The sequence below is a fragment of the Cinclus cinclus genome, chromosome 9 (assembly GCF_963662255.1).
Source record: "Cinclus cinclus chromosome 9, bCinCin1.1, whole genome shotgun sequence".
Lineage (NCBI taxonomy): Eukaryota > Metazoa > Chordata > Aves > Passeriformes > Cinclidae > Cinclus > Cinclus cinclus.
In genome coordinates, this window is record NC_085054.1 from 18,338,307 (window position 1) to 18,360,684 (window position 22,378).

A 22,378-nucleotide genomic window follows, 5' to 3' on the forward strand; every position below is an offset into this window, starting at 1 on the left:
TGAGTCTGAGCCCCCTGCTCTTGGGACAGCTCCTTCAGGGGCTGGTGGGGTCACCCCTACAGTAGGAGGGCAGCACCCACATGGCCATGTGTCCCCTGGCCATGCTGCTGGACATGCCACCAAACAATGGGAATGGTAACTAGGGGAACTGATTCCTTGCCTAAGCAAGGTGCCAGCAGGAACACTGCCACCTGGGAATGAAGCGGTTATTTAGAAAACTCCATCCATCGCTGGGTGTTTGCATCCCCCTCCCTGCTGAGCTGTTCAAGCCAGGTATCACAAAGCCCCTGCTGTGCAGGGTCTTGCCCCAGGAGGCACAGCATTGCTGTGAGGGATTGGGATGTGGTCCTGGAGGTCCCTCCTCGGCGTCTCCACAATGGGGCCGAGGCAGGTTTAGGGATGCTTTGCTTGTACCCTACCAGAAGGGGCCTGAAAGCAGGGTGCATCCTTTTCCACCATGACCAGAGGGAAAAAGTAATTAATTTTATCTATTTGGAACTGTATTGAACTGAGCTTGCTCATCCTGTGCAATTCCCATCTCCTCAGGCTGTCTCCCAGCAGCAGTGATGTCTGCAGGCAGCGGGTCAGAGCTGAGTGACTCCACAGAGACTCTGCACATGGACACATCTAAACCTCTTATTTACCATGCAGGCAGACCGCAGCCAAAATCAGGGAGGGGAGCTGCAATCACATCTGTACCTTATCAGGCATCTGCCCACTCCCACCTGGCTTTTGAGCAGTAAGTTTTGGATAGTGTAACCTCCAGGTCAGCTCTTGTACACAAAACTCCTGCTTGTTCCATGCTGAGTAAATAATTTCTCCATGAGAGGAGTCTGTGGAGGGCCATGGCAAGGTCGGTAACATATTCTTTGTAGGTACACTCAGAAGTAAGTGTGTAACTTTTCTCCCTCATGGACATCATGTTTTAGCAAAGCCTGGGGATGCTTTCTTTTTCCTTTGAAACGTCATATGATTTTAAACCACTGCATTCAAGGAAATGTACATTTGACATCTGATTAGACAATACAACATGAAGTAATGACCATCTAATTCCTACCCATCTGGATTCACCATATAAATAATCAGAGCAAAGAACCTGGAGAAGGGAGGTGAGGGGGCTGAGCCCATCAGCAACAATGTGCAATAAACAGCATAAGAAGATGTCAGACCCACATGATGGGTCAGTCTTGAGCCCTCACTGCAATTCAGTAACATAAAAATACTCTCTGTTTGAGTCTGGGCTGTTTACACAGCTGGTGCATAAATATTTAGATTTGCAAGAGAAGCATTTGCTCAGCTGAAATCGAGATCTCTGGAGTCAGCAGTGGGGGGTGTAGAGAGGCCCAGCATTTCCTTGGAAAAAAGAAAATCGATAATAATTAAAGCAGGGAGCTCTGTTTCCACAAAGAACCCGGCCCTTATGTAGACCTAACTCAACTGGTGTTCTTCAGGGGGTGTGGAAAACTCCCTGCAGGGTGGGTGAATACTGTGACAAAGCTGCACAGGGGCCACAGGTGGGGACCTCATGGACACAGGAGCTTGGTACTGGGCATGATGGGGAGGGTGGAGATGTCACTCTGGAAGTCTGGAATCCCAGGGGAGCCACAGGCACTTCCATGGAACAATTCCAGCATGTGGGATAGCAAGGAGTCTGTCCAGTGCATTTTCTGTCTGTGAGGTGCTCGGTGAGTGATGTGCCTGCCATTACCCCAGCCAGGAGCCATTGTATTGCCATGAATTTCTCTTTTCCCCTTGCGTTTTGCTATCATAAAGTTGGCTGTGGACCCAAGTTCATCTTTTGCTACCTCTTGCCAGGGGAAAAGAAGGCTTTCACTACTCGTGAGTATTACACAGACAGGTGTAAACCCTAGGGAGGGGATGGAGAACCAAGTTGGCTCCTTCCCATGGGATGATGACAGCCTCCTTTCTAGAAAAAAAGTGTTTAAGTGGATTTTTCATCAGGCAAACCCTCACTTTAGGAAAACCATAAGATATAGCAGTTATTAAAAAGATGATTTCTACTAATGCATCTGCTGTGTCTTCATTATGTCAGGGCATCTCCATGAAGAGATTTGCAGAGGAATCCAGTCATTCATTTTCACACATAATTCCTCAATAGCCCATTTGCTTCAAAGACTTTTATAGACTTTTACTACTACATGAATCCTCAGATACTTATTTTTTTAGGCTCCAGGGGATCGACTGAAAAGAAATTAGTTTTCTGAAGTTTTATGACGAAGGTTTTGCTCTGAATAAAAGCTTCCCGTTATTTCCAACTTCTGTTCTCCACAAAGATGACTTTGGCAGGTCTGTTCCTATGGTTGCCACAGGGTATGAGACATGGGTAGAATTTTAGGTCCCAGAAATAAATAATATATTTCTACTGGAAAAGGCTCCTTCCTTAATCTCACCACTTTCAGTAATGTGGACATTTTTCTACAGGTTTACAAATGAACATGAACACCTGGGTGTTGGAGCCCTGATTGTTTCCATGTTGTTTCCATCACCACCATCTACTTCATCACCTGACCCATCTGGGCACAGGCCAGCCCCACCAGGGATGGCCAAAAATGCCCATATAGATCCCTCCTGTGCCCCCAGTCCTGCCTGAGCAGTGGTGCTGGGAAAACAGCAGCGAGCAGTGGCTGGTGGAAAAACCCAAGGGTAGGTGGGATGATAGCCCCTAACCAGCAGAATTCCACCTGGACAGAGAGGTCAGATGGTGATGGTGAAACTTAATAAGAAACAAGCAAAACTAGTAATAATAAAAACCTCTCTCCCTACTTCCATGATCCTAGTGCAACATTTAAGCCACACGAGGGCAAGGCAAACTCACAACACTCAAGGAACATTTCATACATCAAGTGCTTTTTTTTTTTTTGGGAAGGAGCCAAGTCTCTTCTCATTTTGCTTTCCTAAGGATTGGGAATTTCCAAAAGCAAATCATACACCTTGAAAAATAAGCTAATGTGAATGCAAGGATGTCATACACATCCACTAGCAAAACAGGCATTCGAGGGAGTCCAGCAATCCAGGTGTTCCTGGCTTGCATAGCTCCAGGATAATAGTGATCTGTGTAAGCTGGAGCAGTCAGTGTGCCTTGTTTAATAAAAATATAAACTGTTTGGTGCAGTCCTGCTCCTGCTGAAGTCTGTCAAGATGGCATTTCTCTGCCCCAGTCTTCAATGAGACGCTGAGTGAAGTGAGGTGGTAGAGATGAGGCCAACAGAGGGTGAGAAGGGAGGATTAGAGGAGAGCAAACATGGCCCCACCAGCCAGGCTCCAGAGGGAAGGCCAGATGGTTACACTGCAGCAGCACTGACACAGCTAAAGGAAATATTTAGCTGGGCTCATCTGCCATGAGGTGTCACTGGAATTGAGAACCAACACATCCATCAAAGGAAGGGGTGCAGCCAGCACTGGGGTTTATGAGAGGTACAAACCACCACACTTCAGGGAGAGAGCCAGCCACGTTAAAGGGAGGGGAGGAGGAAAGATGCTGTGGGCAGTTTCTGGCTTTCTCCATGGAAGAACAAGCTGGCAGGAGCCATAGCTGTGTTTGATGTTAGTCTGCCCATGCAGTGCCAAGGATCGCTGCTGGCAACTGATGGAGCTCCTTATGGAGCTTCTACATCAAACCAAGCTTCTTCCTCCATCCTGCTGGCTTGCTCTGTCAGGGCCATGTCCCTTTGCTTGCCCTGCCCCAAGCATCTTGGCAGGCTCCATGAGCAGCCATGGGACCACAGTGGTTCCCATGGAAAACTGGGCAGCCATCTCACCCTCCCTGCACCCATCCAAAGGGCATCTCCAGACCTTCACAGCCTGATAGTTCTGCCTTAGAAGCTACAACTGGCAGCAAAACAGGGCAATCAGCCCTAATCACCCTGAATTATCACAAGTCCTCCTCCATCCTGACCTTTCTGCCCCTACTCTCCCCAGAACTTTGCTCTCTCATTAATTGAAACAGAACCTTTCTGTCACCACTGATTGCAGCGTCCAACATCAGCTGCCTGGAAGGATAAAAATAAAAGATGGAAAGTGTGTGCTTTTAGTACAAATAAATAGGTGCCAGAGAAGGTAATTTAATTATGCAGTGATTGAATTAGGTGGAAGAAGCTGCATTATGCCCACAAAATATCTGCCCTGATGATCGATTTGAGACATAGTCCCTGTTTGGCCAAGCAATGGGGTTTGGCTGGGAGGGCTTGGAGCAGCTCCCATCTGAGCTGTCTGGTGCAGCATGCCATTGGGACCATTGTGGATGCCTCATCCCCCTTTTTGGCAAATTTGGCTGCTGGCAGAGTGAGGCTGGCATTAAAATGCTCTCGTTGTACACTACAGGTTTTCTGTGCAAGGAAAAATTACTTTAGAAAGGATGAACCTGATGACTAGGCTGTGTCACTCCATTACTGCACCTTCTGTGGAATTAAACAGAACAAAATAGAGCAATTAATGGACAAAAAGGAAATGCTCACAACGGATGTGTGTTACTGAAAAGTAAAGGCTATGAGGAATTTATATGGGACGGGAAAATATGGATTTATAGCCAATAAAGGGTTTCAGGGAAGTCCCCGAGCCAAGTGCCCTCAGGATGTGCCAAAGCCCCAGCACACCCCTAATTAGGATGAATTTCCCTTCTGCTGGAGTTAATGCATTATGTATTTAAATAATTTGTGTTCATTTGCAGCAAATAATTACTTTAAAATGTTATCATTCATTTGGATTATTTGACTTCTCTATTAATTCTATAAATAATTATTTAAAAGGTTGTGTTGATGTTGGTGGAAAGCATTCCTATTGTGTTGTTGGTGTGGTGGAGCAGCTCCCTGTGGTAGGACCAGCTGGTGGATGCTGGGTTGGCACCAGCAGAGACCCGGCCCCGAGCCCTCCATCCCCAACATCTTCCCACTGCCCCCTGGTGACAAGGAGCACACAACAGCTCAATACTGGAAATCATCATGTGCCTCAAACTTAATTGTTAGGAAATGCTCTGATTTCAATGTAAAGCTGTACCTGTCCTTGCTTCCCCTTGCTGTAAATTTTCTGTCCCATGACACCTAAAAGCAAAAGCAATCTTCTTAATCACAGCACTTCCGAGCACAAACAGAGGTACAATGTAAGAGGCACAGGGCAATGAGCTCCTCTGTTGTGTGCCCTTCAATCTGGCTTGATTAATGGAGATTTTGCGGGGAGATTTTTCATGCATGAGCATTAATAGGGGAGCAAGGCTATTTTCTTTCCCTGAAAGGCAAGACAAAAGAGCTGTGCTTTTCAACTCAGCAACATTAGTCTTTATTTCAATGGGGGAAATTAAATAAATGAATCTGAAAGCAGGAAGGAGGGAAAAGCCTTCAGAACAGGATTTAAAAGAATTATTTCTGGGGTTCTCCGTGTTCTCCTGCTGATTCAACCAAGTCCATAACGCATTAGGGAAACACATGGACCCTCTAGGCATCCCACCAGCAGCCCCTGGCTGGGCACCTAATATTCCAACCCAGCAAGCTGCCAAAATCTTTAAAAAATAACCTGTCAATTAGCAGATTCTCTCTGAAGAATTTAGTCTGGCTAACTTAAAACACAAGTGAACTTAAAAGCTCGCTATGTTAAATTTGATCAAGGCTTTAATAACATCTGGCTGGATTAATGTGTGCTGTGCTCCCAGCAGTGGGGCTGGAGCTGGCCTCCCAAACCCACATTTGCTGTGCTCGAGTCATTTCCCCACCAAGCTCATGTGTTTGCAAGTTAAGGGGTGTTGTGTGGGTTCAGTGGTTCCTCTGGGAGCTGGGGGTCCTGGCAGCACTGATCCCCCCCCACCGGTGGTGTGAGAAGATGTGAGGAAGGTGGAGAAGGTAATGCTGACAGAGGCACTGTCCTGGGCTGGGGCAGGAGGGCTCTGTGGGGTGGCTGAGGGCCCCAGTGGGGTCAGGGGGGTGAAAGGGCAGGGGATGGGGGCTCAGCCCCTCTTGCATCTTGTGCCATCACATTGTCTTTCTGTAGTGGAGCTTCTCCTGGGAAGGCATCACACACCTTGCAGCAGAGAGGGATTTCGCCTGCCCTTAAATCACAGGAAGATGATTTAAGGAACTGAACGCTTCAAGCCAAGGCTTCTAACTGAAAAGACACATTGATTTTCTGTAGCTGATGGAATAAAAGAATTACTGTGGCACAAAAAAAAAAAAAAAAAGCCAACTTTGTTTAAAAAGCCACCTTGGCACGTGCTGTGCATCAGTAGGGATGGTGTTCCTGGGACAGGATCCTTCTGCAGCCCCAGCCCCAGCCCGCACAGACATGCTGGCATGGTTTTGGGTGCCCTGTGGTGGGAGCAGGCAGGGCCCAATGCTCAGAGGAAAGCAGGGCAATGATGGGGAGTCAGGCTCCTGCTTTTGGCAGCGGTGAGTCTCTATCCCACTCTGGGATTCTGGGACCAGAGTGCATCCCCTAAAAAGGGGCACAGATGCCGGCGGACTGGAGATGGGGCAGCAGTGAGCAGGGTGCTGGAAGGATTTGCTGTCCCTGCTGTGGAAGCCGCTCCCTGAGTGGGAATATTTGGTCTCCCCCGGGTCCGTGCCCCGCTCGGAGTCACTCGCTCCCTTGCTCGCTCGCTTTTCCCGATGAAGATTTCATCCCTGCCCCGGCGCTGCTGAGGCTTCCCGGGATTTGGGGAAGCTCCAGTCCGCCTGCCCGGGGAAGAGGGTGGGAAAGGGGCAGCACACCGCACAAAAATGCCCTAAAATATGTCCCCGGGGCACCTCTGCCGCTGGCAGTGATCCCGGTTTGGCGGCTGCATCTTTCGGGGAGCGGCAGAAAAGCAGGAGGATGCGGGAAAGAGAAGCGGGGTCGCTCTGGGGTCGCAGGCACCGGACCCTTCTCATGGGCGGGCCAGGATCGCTCACCCCCACATCCCCCCGACGTCCCCCTTCCTGACCCTTGGCTTTCCCACCAGCGCACAGGAAAGCCCGAAACGGGAGCCGTGAGGAGCTGGCAGCGCTCCCTGGGCCCTCCACAAAAGCACTTGTTCATTCTCTATTCTCCCTTAATTACACGAAAGCAATAACCATTCTATCATCGCTTTACAACGCTTCGGTTTGAATCCACTATTAAGGCAGGAGTGTTGTGGCTCAGACACTTTAATTAACATGAATGATCTCACCTTTTGTCCACAGCATCTTTTTACATGTTATTATATCAGGTAATTGTTAAACTATTCACTGGTTTGGAGAGGTCTATGCTTTCATTAAAATGTCTTGCTTTTTCTGACCCCGCAGATTACCCACATTTTTACATTTAGAATTTTCAGGTGATTTGAGTTAAAACAATCTGCAAGAAAGCAGATGAATTATTTAAAGCACTAGCAGTCTCACTAGGAAAAGGGATTTGGTCAATGCTTCTCCAAATTTTAGAAGTTTCAAGGTGCTCCCAGAGCTGGCTAGGAAATCAACTCCCTATTGACCAAAGCTATCAAAAGAATGAACTGAATAGTTTAAATTCATTTGAAAATTCCCCACACTTGTGGGGGGGGCGGAAAGGCGTTCATTAATTTTTAACATACCCTTTCTTGTTTCCTCTCTCACCAGAAGAAAAGGCTAGGAGAAAAACCAGGGGCTCTTCCCTCAGGAAACAAAAGTCCTGCCAACTTTTTTGAGCTTTTCAGAAATGCTACTCAGGGGGTTTTTAAAAATGAAATCACATTGAAAATGTGGAACAATTAAATAAAACCCAGCCCAAGCCCCCAGATGATAAGTCCTTTCAGGGCACACTCTGACGTGGATGAAATTTGCTTCTGACCAATTTCGGCCACTTGAAAATGTCCATTCTCTAAAATCAGGGAAAATGGAAATAATTTTTGTGCAAACAATCAGGACTGGCTAAAGCATCTTGCTTGTACCCTGTGTCAGCCCTGATGGTGGGAAGTGATTCTACTTCTCTGCTAAAACATGGCTCAGGGGGCTGAAGGAGGCTGAGTCCTTCCCAAGACAATCTCCAGTTCCTGCTTCCACTGTTTGGAGAATGATCTAATGAGAGCAAGACTGGGATGCAGGCACAGATCCTCAAGGACCAAAGAACTAGGTAAACCCTGAAATTTGGTCTAAACACCTGAACCTTCATTTCCTCCTCTTCCTCACCTTGAGCTGCTCCTTAGAAGCAGCAGCAAAGCTGAGTTAGGACAGACAGGGAAGAAAATCTCACTGCCACTGGCCTTCCCCATCAGCAGCAGGAGCATCACCTGTCCCCAGACCATGGCAAGCACCTAAATCACAGGAGCACCTGGGGGCCCTCATGGGCTTGCCCAGCCTCAGCTGGGACACACACCTGCCCATGGGCACTGAAGCCTCTTGCAGCTCAACCCTTCAGCCTGTCTTCAGAAGGGGCCTTGCATTGTCCCATTTCTCTAGCCTGGAATCCATGTCCTCCCATCTGCTGGACTGTGGTGGACCCTGGATCTTGCTCATGTCTCTCTGTGCATGGAGGTGTAGATGGATGCTGGTCCCAGCCCTGCAGGACTGCCCCTGTGGGTGAGGACCACCCCTGACTCCCAGCTGGACCTGCTGCTTCCCAACAGTGAGTTGTTGTGCTCTGGGTGGTGGTGAAGGCAGAGCTGTGTGTGAGCCACATCATTATGCTGACATCAACCTGGGAAAAAGGGCTGGAGGGCACCCTGCATTAAGGGACTGCCTTAATTTAGCCACGTGTTTGACCACCACAGGCATGTGCTTTTCTCAGGGCTGGGGCAGGTCTGCTGCAGTGTTGCCCATTGCTTTGGAAAAATGCATCTGAGTCTTGGAAACTGTGTTTGGTGTCAAGGTTCTTGTGCTGTCCTATCTCTGAGAACAGCCTCTGGCACTGCTGGCCTGAGGGAGAGGAGGCAGAGACACTCTCTCCCCGAGGAGAGAGAATGGGGAGTGGCTCTGCCCCTCAGCCCTGTGGATGTGAGGGGGACAGGGCAGGAAGGCTCCTCTGGGAGCAAGGACAGCTTGGTGTGGCAGTGATGAGAGCTGTGGTTAACTGGGTTAATTATATTCATGTTGCTAGGATCACGGTGAATTATGTTAATAGCAGCATCTGGGGAAATTACATCTTCATTAATTGGTCCTGATTGCTGTTTGGCAGATGCAAGATGTTTCTGACTTTAGCATGCAGGACAAAATTTATTGTAATCAGCACATGCAGTAACTGCACAAGTACTGTTATCGTGCCTTGCTAATTGACTCTCTGAAGAGGAAGGGATGGCAAAGACCTGCATGGCCATCTCATCCTTGCTCTCCTGACCCAGCCAGGACAGGCTTGTCTTCTACTGATTCCTGCTCTAGTGCTTCTTCTGATAGAGCTCTGAGCATTGTTTTGAGTTAATAATGGTGATAATATGGTTGACAGACATGGGACAGCAGTCATGGGGCTGCGGATGCTTCTGTTGATGTGTTGTACCCTGGAGCTGGCCTTGCTCTGGCAACAAGGCTCCTCCTCATGGATGTAACCTGGGGGCAATCAGGTCCATTCACATGCTTGGAGTCAAATTCGTTGGTGATTTGGAGATCTTTGATCCCACCAGGTCCCCAGCAGGAAGGAGAGGAAGCTCACCCAGGCAAGGCTGTCCTCAGGGCACCACCCTTGGGTGGGAGATGGGGCTGCTGGCCCCATGTGAAGAGACACCAGTCATGGCCAAAGCAGGGGTGAGCTACGTGCAGTCTGTGGCACCGATCTTTGCAATGCTGCAGCTTTCAGTCAAAGGAACAGCAGCAAACAAGGAATAAACCACATTGCAGTGAGCTATCACACTGTGGCAGAAAGCTCCATTCTTAACCACGGCAGAGATCCTAATCCCTTTGGATAAAGTCCCAAAGCTCGGAGCAGATGCAGAGGTAATACATTACCTCCCTGGGGAAGCACGGGCTGAAGCACAGGCGAGCGCCAAGTCCCTCATAAGTTATGAGGCTCGTCTGGGGACAGCAATAAGTTGTGTTATGGCCTTGCTTGCTCTGCCTTCTTTTTACACAACACCATCTTTCATTTTAATAGTGGTTTTTCAGCCAGCTTTGTTAGGGCTGCTTCTAATTGGGCTGGATTCATGTGTCCCACCAGGGCACAGGACAAGCCTGGCACTGCTTGGAAGGGAAGGGTTTTACTGCCTGGTGCTTTCAATGGGCATAGCCCAGGCTTTGGGGAGCAGGAGGGGACATGGCAGGGGTGAGAGAGGAATTCAGGAGCAGTTTTAACTCTTTACTTGCACTTGAAGCTCATATAGCCTCCCTGAGGCAGTGATGGGACAAAGAGTGACTCTACATGATTCAAATATCTCCCAGGGAGATGAAAACCTGTTTGACAATCAACCTTTTTGATCTGAGAGATGTGGAGCCGCCTCTTTTGCTGTGAAATTGGATTTAAAAGTTCTTCAGTGCTGAAAGTATCAGAATCACACCTTCACAAAATAGTTTTCATAGGTCATCACAAGGAATGAGAACTCATTGCTGGGACAATTCTACCAGAGCTTTGGAAGCAGGGAAGTCTATGCCCTCAAAACCTAGAGCTAGGTTTCACTTAGAATCTGTAACAGGTGCTGAGTGGGGAGCTGTCTTTTCCACAACACTGACCCTGTAAATAAATGCAAGGGCTAGGAGAGCTGTGATGCATGTGAGATTTGGCTGCAAAGCAATGCTTGCAGCTTCTGAGACACTTTTACCAGCTCCAGGGATCCCCAGGTCCATCAGCACAGGGGCACTGGGAGGTCAGAGAGTCCCAAGGTTTCTGCTTGTGTTCTCTGGGCCTCTGGGAGACTCACAAAACTCCTCTTCCCTCCACTGTTGCACAGCACTTGCCACCTCTGTCCTCACTGACCTATGGTCTGCCCTGGGTGCTGTGGTCCTGCCAAACTGGCTGTTCCAAGGTGACCAGAACTTCCAGCTCCCAGTCAGCCCATTAAGATGGACAAACCTCACTAATTAGATGAAGAAATTAATGTTTAGTGGGAGCATCCACTTAGGATGTCTCCAAAAACACAGCTCTGAAATGTGTGGCTCTTTAATCAGAGATGCTGTCATCCCACTGCCCCCTCAGCCAGTGTGGCAAGGTGTGTCCCCATCTTGCTGTGGGTCAGACCTCTTTGTCTGGAGGACAGAGGAATATGGTGCAGGAGATCTAGGATCCTTTTCCTTCTCCATCTGGATGAACCAGGTGGTGAAACCAGGCCACTTGTTTGCAGAGGTCTTTCCCCATCAGCCATACCGGAAATATCAGAAACTCCCAGGAAACACGTGAGTGGAAGCCTGCTCGTGCCAAACACCAAAACAATTCACATTTGTAGCTGAGAAACACAGCAAGGAGCTTACTAGTTGGCAAACAGACTAAATTGTAGCACTACTTTTATTTTAAAAGGCAATTAGCACTGTGGAAGGATTCTCTCTGCCTCTTCAATATGTCATGTTTGTTAGTTAAAAGCCCAGTTTATGGCTAATGTTATATGATCACATATGTCACAGCTCTGCAGTTGAGCTGCTCTGTGGCATCAAGAAAACTGTGCCACAGCAGAGGTTCTGAGAGAGGCAAATGAGGGCAGTAGCATTGTGAAACTCAGTGGTACCCACAGAAATTTAGTGGGGAGGTTTTCCAGAGAAGACTGAAACTCTGGTAGATGTTACTATTTATTACCTGCTCACTTGAGAGCTAGGACTGTCAGGCCTGGGTGTGGTTTTTGCAGATTCCTTTTAGTGAGGGTGGTGCTCAGGGTCAGCGAGTGGCAAAGTTAGACAGTCCAGGAGAGATAATCCAGGCTGGCCCATGAGCCACCCTGTAAGGCTGGTATTGGGGCAGAGAACACGCAGGGTGTCTCCACCAGCCAAGCAGAACAGCCTGGATGTGCGTGGGGAGATGAATGTGCTGGTCCATCCCGCTGCTTGCACTGGCCCTGGGCTGGAGCAAGGCTTGAGCTTCAACACCAGGCACTGCAGTGTCCATCTCTTAGTCACTCAGCTAAAGCAGAGATGACAAGCATGTCACCACTGTGACCACCCTAGTGATGGTTCCAGGCTATGATCTCAACTGCTGCCATGCCCACTGCTGACAGTGAGTGGGAAACTCTTTCTTGGAGGAGAAAGTTTCTATCAGCAGTTGCAGAGAGCTAGCACTGGGTTCCTGCTCTTCTCGGAGACAGACTGTCACCAGAGAGATCAGAAATCATTTATTTTTAATGCTATGAATATGTAGAAACTTGTCTGAGCTTCTGCACGCAGTGGCCATGAATTTAGAAATGGCGTCAGGAATCGTGGCATTTGGCATCCTGCGAATCGGGTCAGAGCTATAAATTTCTCTTACTGGTGCGCAAGCCATTTGCCATACGTGACTTGCTGAATTTGTGGTCATTTCTCTCTCTGCCCCTGTGTGCAGAGCATATGACTGAGATTTTATATTGCACCTCTGAGACACCCAAGTCCTTCTGGTGCTTTTGCCTTGCATCCTAAACAGCCTCACTCACTCTTCTCCCTGTCCCCTTGGCTTAATGGCTTCTGGCCACAGCCTGGTTCTTAAATCATAGGCTGCACCTGGACAGGCATAAACTGCAACTGTCCCTAGACAGAGAGGGTTTGACTGGAGTGGTGACGGATGTGACTCTGAACACAGCTCAGCCTTGGGAGAACGCTGCTTCTACACTGAGCCTGAGATGGGTCCTCTGGCACAGGCACCGAAGGTGATTGGGGCAAGTCCTACAGAGAACCCTGACATGTTCAGTGAGCCTTCCCAATGACACTCATTTGGAATACAGAGGGATGAAATATTCCGTGTGGATTTCGTGGGGTATGTTAAGATGATCTGTGTGTTGGGAGGAAAGCTTAAGCTAAGCAAGTTCACATTGTGGGGACTGGAAGATGATGCTGCCGCCCTCCTCCTTCACTTTACTGCCTGTGCTTCTCCTCCCCCACCTCTATCTGTTCTAGACATAAAAGCTTTTTTATTGCAAGACTGGTTTTGCTCAGTGAATTAAAATGAAGCATTTGCAACCCCTCCTTCCCAGTGCAACTGCTCCCAGTAGCAGTGCTCTCTTGCTGGTCCCAGCCCCTCTGGTCAGTCTGGGAAAGGCAAGCCCAGCAGCAGGACATGAGCAGGGTCTTGCTAAACCCAGGTCTGCTGAGATGTGCCTGTGCCTCAAAATGGGTCTGCCCTGTTCCACAGACTGCTCCCTATGAGCATGGTGAATCACTAAAGGCCGCAGAGGTGACCAAGATGTTTCCTAACTGATTCCTAATTGAATCCCTTTGTAGCAGCAGTGCCATCTCAAACAGGAACTGTATCAATAGGATTGTTTATTAAATTCTGGTCTGTTTGCAAGGGTGCAACACCACTGAGATCCTTTGGTGTAGAAACATGAAACAAGAACAGGGGATTTTCTCACATTGCTGAGAATTGTATGTTGCCTGCAGATTGCCCTTGAGGATCATGCACAGGTGTTATCAGGGTCTGAGCCCAATTACAGGGCAGAGCAGGATGCTGGAGACTGCACATTTGTAGGTCAGAGATGAAGCTCATGTGGCCTCTGCTACTAACTCACAGCCACTCTTCAAAGCCAGGGTCTCCAGCAAACTACACACACAGCTGTTTCCATCAGGGTAAGGTTTCTGTCCTTGTTAAATGTGAACCTTTGAGCCTTTTCAACTTAATCCTCTTCTGAGTGTATTAGGATTTTGGGGAGATTTTTGAAATAGCAAGGTTTCCTGAATTGCTGATCTATTGGTGCATATCTAAAGCTCTTACCATAAATCATCAGGGCCCTGCCAACATGCAATCTCAATAAAAGCAGAGAAAGCACCTTTGCTATCAGGGTTTTTCAACTATAAATTAGTGGAATGTGGTCTTTGTGAAAACAGCACTAGTTTCATGTATTTAGCAGGGAACACATTAAGCAAAGGAGATACCCGCTGGAGGGCTGGTGGTGCAAGGTTATGGATATGGGAAGAGGCTGATGATAGAAACTGGTTTCTTGGTCTCTAGCAGACACAAACAAAGAGACATTTTAAAAACAAAGGTTTCATAGGAGCTGTCCCTGAAGCTGTCTCTCAAAACTATGATTAGGGAAAATGAAAAAACAGAAATCAGAGGAGGTGAGAACATCCTGGAAGATGCCAGCAGCTTTCGTCCCAGGTTTGGTTCAAGCCTCCATGCATAGCTTCAGAGTTAGCAAACATTCTTGCCTATATTTCATATTCCCTAACTTTTCAATGAAAGAGCAAACCAGCCTTCAAATATAAATCCAAGGACTACTATCCTTTGAAGAAAGGATGATCTCGTACAGCAACCATCTACAACCAAAAAAAAAAAAATACATTTTGATTGTTATGGTAAAGAGAAGGGCAGAGGTAAAAAATCATAGCTGTCTTGCTTTGTTCCTAGAGATAGGGGACTGTGCACATCTGGCTTTAAAAAAATAATAACAGCAACTTCCCAATAGCCCTTAATCTCCCAGCTTCAAGAGTTTCTGAACTAGCTAAAGGCTACTTTCTTGCTAAGGGCTTTTGTCTCACTCCAACCTAGAGCTTTGTGACAAAACTGAAGTTATTTAGTGGAAGGGAAGAAGTAGATGCATTAGTGAGTGCATTGTCTCTTGGCTGAGGTTTAGGTTTACCTGAATGTATTATTTTTAATGTAATCAACTGATTGCTTATTGACCATTTTCCTTTGAATGGAAGGACTGCAGTCTACAGTCAGTCAATCTATCTGCTCTCACCCTTGGTCCCCTTTTGCTATGCAACCATGTCCCAGAACTCTCTCTGTTGTCTATCAAGCCATACTTGTTTTCCAGCTCAGAGCTGAAGAAAACTGTGAATATGAGTGTGACTGTGTGTGCGCTCTCTTGTTCGTAACACTGAGCAGCTCCCTGACTAAACACATCTTTCTCTTCCCAGCCAACACTAACTAGCTATTCTTTCAGCTCAACTTCAACCTCCACTTAACCATTAACTGTGTCTATCTGTACCTAAAAATTACTTGAAATGGAACATTCAATTATTACAGATCTTAAACACGCAGAACAAGGCTGCTGTTTGATTTCTGTTTCAGAAATGATAAAGCACTCCAGCATCACACTCTCATTCTCTCCAACAGTAGCTGAGCCACTAAACTGATGACATGAGGATTAACCAGACAGTCTAACAAGTCATTGGTAGAAAGGGCTGTTTGTGAGGTGCGTGGACCGCAGTCTGAATCCATTTGATGTGCAGCTGTCTCACAGTCATTACTCATTAGCAATCTCTCCCTCTCAGAGTTGAATTTTCCAAAATGTTCTCCTTCGTTTTTACGGAGAAGATCTCCACCGTCACTTTCAATGGTGACTGCACCCATCACGCTTCTTTTGTGAGACTGTGGTAAAACCTGAATAAGATGAGGCCCAAAAGGTATTTTCTGCAGCTCTTCTGCTTTGGGTGTTGAGAAGTCACATTCCTGGGCTAGTAATGTGCAGCTCCCTGGTTCACAGCCAACTTCCCTTCTCTTCCTCTTGCACGAGGCATTTGTCCTCTGCTTTGCACCGGTGCTGCTGGAACGTGCCTGTTCTGACACACTTGTCTCCTGATACTTGAGGTATGCAGACAGTGCTTTATTCAGGTACTGAAGATTGATATCATGGGATGTTGCCTCAACCTAAGAAAACATCCAGAATACACTCAGTTAAAAGGAGACATGTTTCAATTCAGCCTTGCGTGACTATCTTCCATGAATTACTTTTGCTACATGAAGGAATGGAACTTAAAATTCTTTTTCTCAAAGCAGCATAAAGACTCAGGGGGAGCTAAGCAAAATGTCAGTAATTCTTTGTTATTGCTGCTATAATGGGAGCAGTAGAGGGCTTACCTCCGTGGGATTTAGCCAGAGATCTCCATCACTGGGATTTTCTGCTGATTTTATGGCGCATACCAGCATTCGAGTTATTGCCTCTTCTACACGGGCTTCATGATCTGCATCCTGCCTCAGGAGAACAGAAGGTTTTAGGAGATAGATTAGCTCACTGGTCTCTGCAGAAAGCTGAAAGATCCTAGGAAAAACATAGATGGCCTTAGTTTGAAAGCCACACTCATGTATGTGAAGTCAGTGGAAGGTTTCAGGCTCTCTTCCTGAGTACACCCCCCAAACAGGTGACAGCACAGGCTTTGGTGTGACTGCTCATCTGAATAAGGATTTGCAAAAAATAGTATGTGTGTATAATATTTTCCCTTATTAGTGTTTGGTTAAATGAATCTGGTGCTTCAAATTACAATGCAATATTAGCATTTAATTAATGTATGCATTTAAACAGCTCTTTAGGACTAGAAGAGCCATAGAAGTACATAGCACATTTTTGTATCTACATATTATGTCTAATTAAAGCAATTAAAACACACAGGATGTTATAGAAAGGCAGCAGCTATCTAGGGGCTACACAAGCACAGAAGTGAGTATTAAGGAAATTTATGAAATATTTTATGATGTAACAGAAGCTGAAAAACTGCTGCACTTTTGAATATCATCAGAAGGAAAAGCATGTTTGCTCTGAAAGCTCTCCTGCAAAACTAAAAAATAACTTAATAACTTAGTAACAGGCTCATGGTTTCAGGCCTTCACTTCCTGCATTATCCCCCTTGGACAGCTGGATACTAGCTAGGTTAGGATAGCAGAACAAAGTTTTACAGGATCTTAGTGTTCTTTCCCATTTGAGTTTCTTGTATGTGGAAGGAATTGCAGACTCTCCAAACAGGATGGTGGTTTGGTTATCTCAATGACAATGGCATGCATAAATTTGCTTTAATTGAGCTGCTTATATGTATTCGTTTTGGAGGGAATATGCAACATGGTCAACCCACAGCCCTGATGAATCTAACTGTGGTTCCAGGAAACCTGTCAAGCAAACCACACATCTGGCTAGTATGAGTGCTGAAGGCAGCAATTTGTCCTGGAACCCCCTAAGCAGAATTTGGGATAGAAGCAAGGGGAAGTGCTCTAGGCCTTTCATGGGTTTTGATGCTTGGCTTTTTAATGGCCTTGTATGAAAAACCACCAAAATACAGACTTTGGTATCTACATGTGGAAATTATTTTAAGGTGCTGCATTCTTGGTATTCATCCTGGCCTGCTGAATAACAGGGCTGTACTGATTGCATGACAGTATGTTAGAAAGCAAGGAATACTTTTGGGTAACTCAGATCCAGCTGAAAACAAATTAAATTTCCACTCTAAACTCTTGCCAATATAATTAATGGTTTCACTGGGACTGTAATTGTTGGTGTGATTCACATCTGTCAATATGAAGGCAGCTGGTAACAGCTGCGAGCAAGAACTGCTTGGTTTGGTAATGCAAATGTTCTCAGAATTGTCTTTTAGAATCCATGTCAGAATTTATTTTATAGATGGATTGCCCAACACCTAACAAAGAGTGCTCCATCATCAGCTGTAGGGATGATTTCTGTAAGGAATTTTCACCTGGGCTGCAAGAGCCACATTGGCAGATTCTGGTATCTGGGGAGGGTGTGTGTCGTCTATCAGCAAGACCAGCCAACACTCCTCTGCTTATGATACCACACAACCACTGACTCTTGCTGTCACCAAACAGGGCCTTGGTGACTTCTGCAAGACCTTTAGGACAGAAAAGGACATAGAGTTTAGCTCCACTTTTTTTTTTTTTTTTAACCTTGCAACACATAAGAACAGCTAGAAATGCTCAGGCCCCAACCCAGCAGCTGGGAGCTACCAGCCAAGCTGATCCCATCACAGCCTGCTCCTCCAGAGGGGACAACTTGTGAGGCCCAGCTTAGGGCACAAGTGTGTGTGGTGACATCAGAGCCTTCCCAAGCCCAGAGAACACAGCCAGTTCCTCTGCATTACCTCAAAGGCTCAAATACAAGGCAGGCTTAAGTGGCTGCTCTACGATGTAATTGGTGCTTTCTCTGGCACTGGAAACAGCTTGACTGCACTTAGGGCTATGTAAGAGCCTGGTCTGGGCTGTGGGCCTGCTTTCCTTGCTAAATACACAAGTTTCATCTTGAAAATTTCTCCATGAGAGAAATACCCAAGTGAGTTCCTCTGCTCTGCTTGGTTTGATGTTGATATGAGAAATGCATCGTGTGGTCTTGGAACAGCAGATTAATGCATATGTCCTTTCCCCTGCAGATTTCCAGTCTAATATAGGTCTTAGAAGTAGAAAAAAAAATAAGGAAATGAGTAGTTTAGTGAGGCAGCTTTCACAGGCCATTTCAAAAGGGTTTTTTTTAATATTAACCTAGGATTAATAATAAAGTAATGTCAATCAAAAAACCTTCTGGAGTATTGAGATGATCTAGTGGAAGATGTCCCTGCTCCTTGCAGAGTGATTGGATTAGACGACCTTTAGATGTCCCTTCCAACCCGAACTATTCCATGATTCTATGATATCCCTGGAACCATCCCATATACAGTGGTTAACATGAGCAAGAAAAATCAAAGCCCAGGGAAAAGAAAATTAATTAAGTACATGAGGGAATCTAACTTCAGCCAAATCAAAACTACCACAGAGGAATGAAAATTCAAAAATCCTCTTCCCCTCCCTTCCTACTCACATTAATATGATTTAAATTCTAATTTAGCTTTGCACATAAGCTTGTCCTTGAAGTGAAGTTGCTGGTTTTTGTTCTCTATTCAGCACAAAGCTGGCTGGCCCTTAAGAAACTAGGCATGAAAATTTAGCTTGTGTTTAATTGTTTACCTGATTGAAGTAAACTTGAAAGGGGATTTCTGCTGAACTAGGGCTTCAGAACTGGAACCTTGACAGGTTCTTCCAGAGAAAATGTATCCATAACGACTAATCCCTTGCCAGTCTCTGAACACAACACACCCAATAGGACTGAAACTGCCAGGCAAGGGAGGTTCCCTTGGAAATGCTTTGGAAATCCCTTGGAAGTGCTATATCCCCAGAACATTAAAAGGAAAATACCAGTTCAATCCAAGAGTTTATGCTGACAGTGACAGGATCAATGGATTCCACATAGTGCCACCAGTGCCTTGGAACAAGCAGGACCTGGAATTGGAGGCATTACATTAGGGTACAAGCAGAAGCCTGAAAAAAGACACACTTTTTAAATATAGGTGATGTGGGATGTAGATACAGAATTGAGCAAGGACATGGTTGAGAGGTGATATTTATTTCTCTCTTTTAAAGAGCCTTTTCTCAAGACTTAAATGCCCACTCTATCAATACTGTAATGTAAGACATGGATGTGATCCAGAACTACCTTTCATCCAAACTCCTTCCCGTGTAGTCCCAGACAGGACTATAACCTTTAACTGCTGTAGGCAAGCAAAGTCCAGCAGTACAGAGGGGGTGCAGCTGGTGCAACAGTACATCAGGGCTTCAGAGAAAGTCTCAGCCACGCAGGAATTCTTTTGTAGACTCTCCAGCTGAGCAGACATCCCAGTTCCTTTAGGACTGCCAGCTGGTTTCCCCAAAAAGCAGGCATCCCTATGCTCATCTAGGTGACTAGGTGAAAAAACATAGCTTTAATTTTGCTAAAACATCACCAGTATTAAATTTGTCACTTTTAGTAGACTGGCTTTTAAAAGAAAATGCCATGATTTCTGGGACAATCTAGTCTAGATCAGAGCTTTATAACAATATCAGGATGATAGCTGTGACATAAAATTGATTCCAACCCATGGTTTTTATGGTACATGACACTGATGTTGTTTTGATGATAGAGGACAAGCTTTGCAGATTACTGAACATTAGATTAACATGGAGCTATCAAGGAAAGCATAAAAGATATTTTTTGACAAGCTATAAAAATGGTCAGAGACAGATAAAAATACACACTTTACAATGGGGGAAGTGAAGCAATGATCTGTATCTGACTTGCAGACAATTCTTTCTCTTGGTAGACACAAATTATTTAGAAGAATGTTCTGTTATCCAGATAGCCCTGTGCTTCATTATATCAAAACACAGCTAATGAGAAAATGTCTGTGAAGGAAACAATGGCACCAGTTCTGCAAACACTTTCAGGACACTCAGAAGACTCTCATTGTTTGGGCCAGATGACAAAATGTTCTCCACAGGCTTAAATTTAAATCAAACAAAAAAAAGCACTGCTCTCCAAAGGTCAAAAACATTTGGAAATTATTCTTTAATCCGGTACAGCATACAGAACAGAAAAGGAAGTCTATCAGTGGAGGGTCATTATTTTAAAAATATCACTAGTTAGTCCTGACATATAAGCATATGAAACCCTATAGACTGCAGCCAAAGCATGTTTTCTACACTGAACAAGTTTCAGAGTTTTGTTTTTATCAAGGAAACATCACTTTAAATGAACAGTGCAGTTGCATTGGCAACAATGGGTTTATCTGTAAGGAAGTGTTTGCCAGTTTTATTGTATGCAAAATCATTCAAACCACCTCCACCTCCCCAAACGCTCATCTGCTCTATAGGGGATCTCACACTGAGTTCTGCTAAAGAATCTGGGTGCCCTCCAAGTGACTGGGTGTAATGATGAACCCTGGAAAACTTTGTTTTACAGCAAAAGAAACTAGAGCTCCTGTAAGTGGCAACAACAGGATGCTTCCTGTGAGACTTTTGTAGGAACAGTGAGCTTCCAACATGCTGGAGAAGTGGATGAAGACACTGGGGAATTGGTGCAGAGGGACTATGTAGCAAGGGAACACCAGCAAGAGAGAAATTAAGGGATGTGTATAAATGTTTCAGGAAGAGATGCTGCCTCGAAATTTCCAAGAAGGAAATTAGGCATGGAACGTGCTGGCTCCACATGACTCAGAAGCAAAAATTACCAAAAAGCAAAAGGACTAAAACTTTAAGGAAGATGAAGAAATGGAAAAATGTAATTAAGACCAAAAAATACAGCTGGCAAGAGGGCAGAACTAACAAGACCAAAAAAAACCCAAAACAAAAACAAACCAACAAACAAACAAAAAAACCCATCACCACAAAAAACACCCCCAAAAACCAAACAACCCGGAAAAGAAAGAGGTAGAATTGTTCTACGTTTACAAACTAGTATTTTTCTAGGTTTTCAAATCAGAAGCAAACATGCACACAACAAAATGAAAGCAAATTAAAAAAAAACACCACTCCCACCTCTAATGATCAATTCCACAATAACATAAAGCAGACTTCCATATGTTTATGAATATGGGACACAGATTTAGTTACATTCCTATAGGAAATGTGAAAGAAAGTAAGCCACAGTGAAACAACACATACAAATGCAGCAAACATTTTACAGGGAAAATGTAAAGTGCAATAGCAAGACAGAACTACTCCAGACTAAGAGATAATCCTGTGCTAGACTGCTTTCTACAGAACTTATCTAACTTTATTAGTGCTGGAAAGATACTGATCTAAACAGTAACCAATCAGATAACTTTAATATTTAGGCTAGTGACATCCAAATATAGCAAATGAAGTTAAAGTAGGACAGAAGTCCCAGAAATGATAAAATGAGATGCTGTAAGGGGAAGAAAGAAACGGAAGAAACAGCTGGGGGACCAAGTGGAGCAATGCTGAAGACTTGTACAGCACAGAGAACAGAGCAGGTTTAAATTCTCAGTGGACATGATTAACTTGATATAGTGCAAAGGTAGGGCAAAGGTGGAATTGCTTGAAAAAGAGAGCATACCCTGAAGTGAAATATTATACCAAGAGATTTCTGCTCATTAGAAAAAGATATTTAGGTAAATGCACATAAAAAGGATGCCAGTGTGATGGGAAGATAAAGATTTGGAGCCACAGGGGGACCCAAGGAAATCCCAGAAGTGTTTGCATCCATGGCAATGAAAAATAAAATGAAGTAGGTGCAGGCATAGTGAATTCTGTGGGAACACCACCTTAGGATTGCTGCCCCAACCTATGCCTCATCCTAGCTGGTGCCTGGCTGTCCTGGTGCTTGGAAGGTGCTTCTTATTCTGCCTCCCTCCTCCCTCCCCATGTCTTCCCGTCTACTGAAACAGAGCTCCAAGGGCAACGGGAATCAGAAATACGGGCACAGCCCTAGGGAAAAGTACAGTGAAGAGGGAGAGAGTGGGGCTGTATCAGGCCATGTCCATAGTGACTCAGGAAAAGCTCAGGAAAGAGGTGGAGAAGTAGAGTCAGGTACTTGCAGCTTTGACCTTTCGTTTGCCTGGATTCTGAGGCATTAATGGGGTTCTCCATATGTTGCAGGTTGAGCAGTGTTTTTACCACTAATCCTAGCATAAATTCAGTTCCTTGACTCTTCTGTTTCTTCTGTGATGGAGATGATAGTTCTGGGGTCTTGAGGTTGGGTTGGGCTATCTGCCTTCTCTATGTGGTAACTTGAGGCCAGCTCTGCATATGAAAACTCTTAATTCCATCCCCTGAACAGAATTATCAACCATCTATTATGCATAATGCATTGGCCAACTCTGAA

At 45.5% G+C, this 22,378-nt stretch overlaps 1 protein-coding gene across 1 annotated transcript in view; it reads right to left on the reverse strand.

The window, feature by feature from the left end:
- Nucleotides 1-15,060: 15,060 nt before the first annotated feature.
- Nucleotides 15,061-22,378, reverse strand: part of HSPBAP1 (HSPB1 associated protein 1) — a 31,818-nt gene continuing 24,500 nt past the window's right edge. Inside the window, 3 exon segments of the mRNA XM_062498469.1 lie at nt 15,061-15,618; nt 15,829-15,939; nt 18,916-18,999. Coding sequence (XP_062354453.1) covers nt 15,061-15,618; nt 15,829-15,939; nt 18,916-18,999 — 753 coding nt within the window.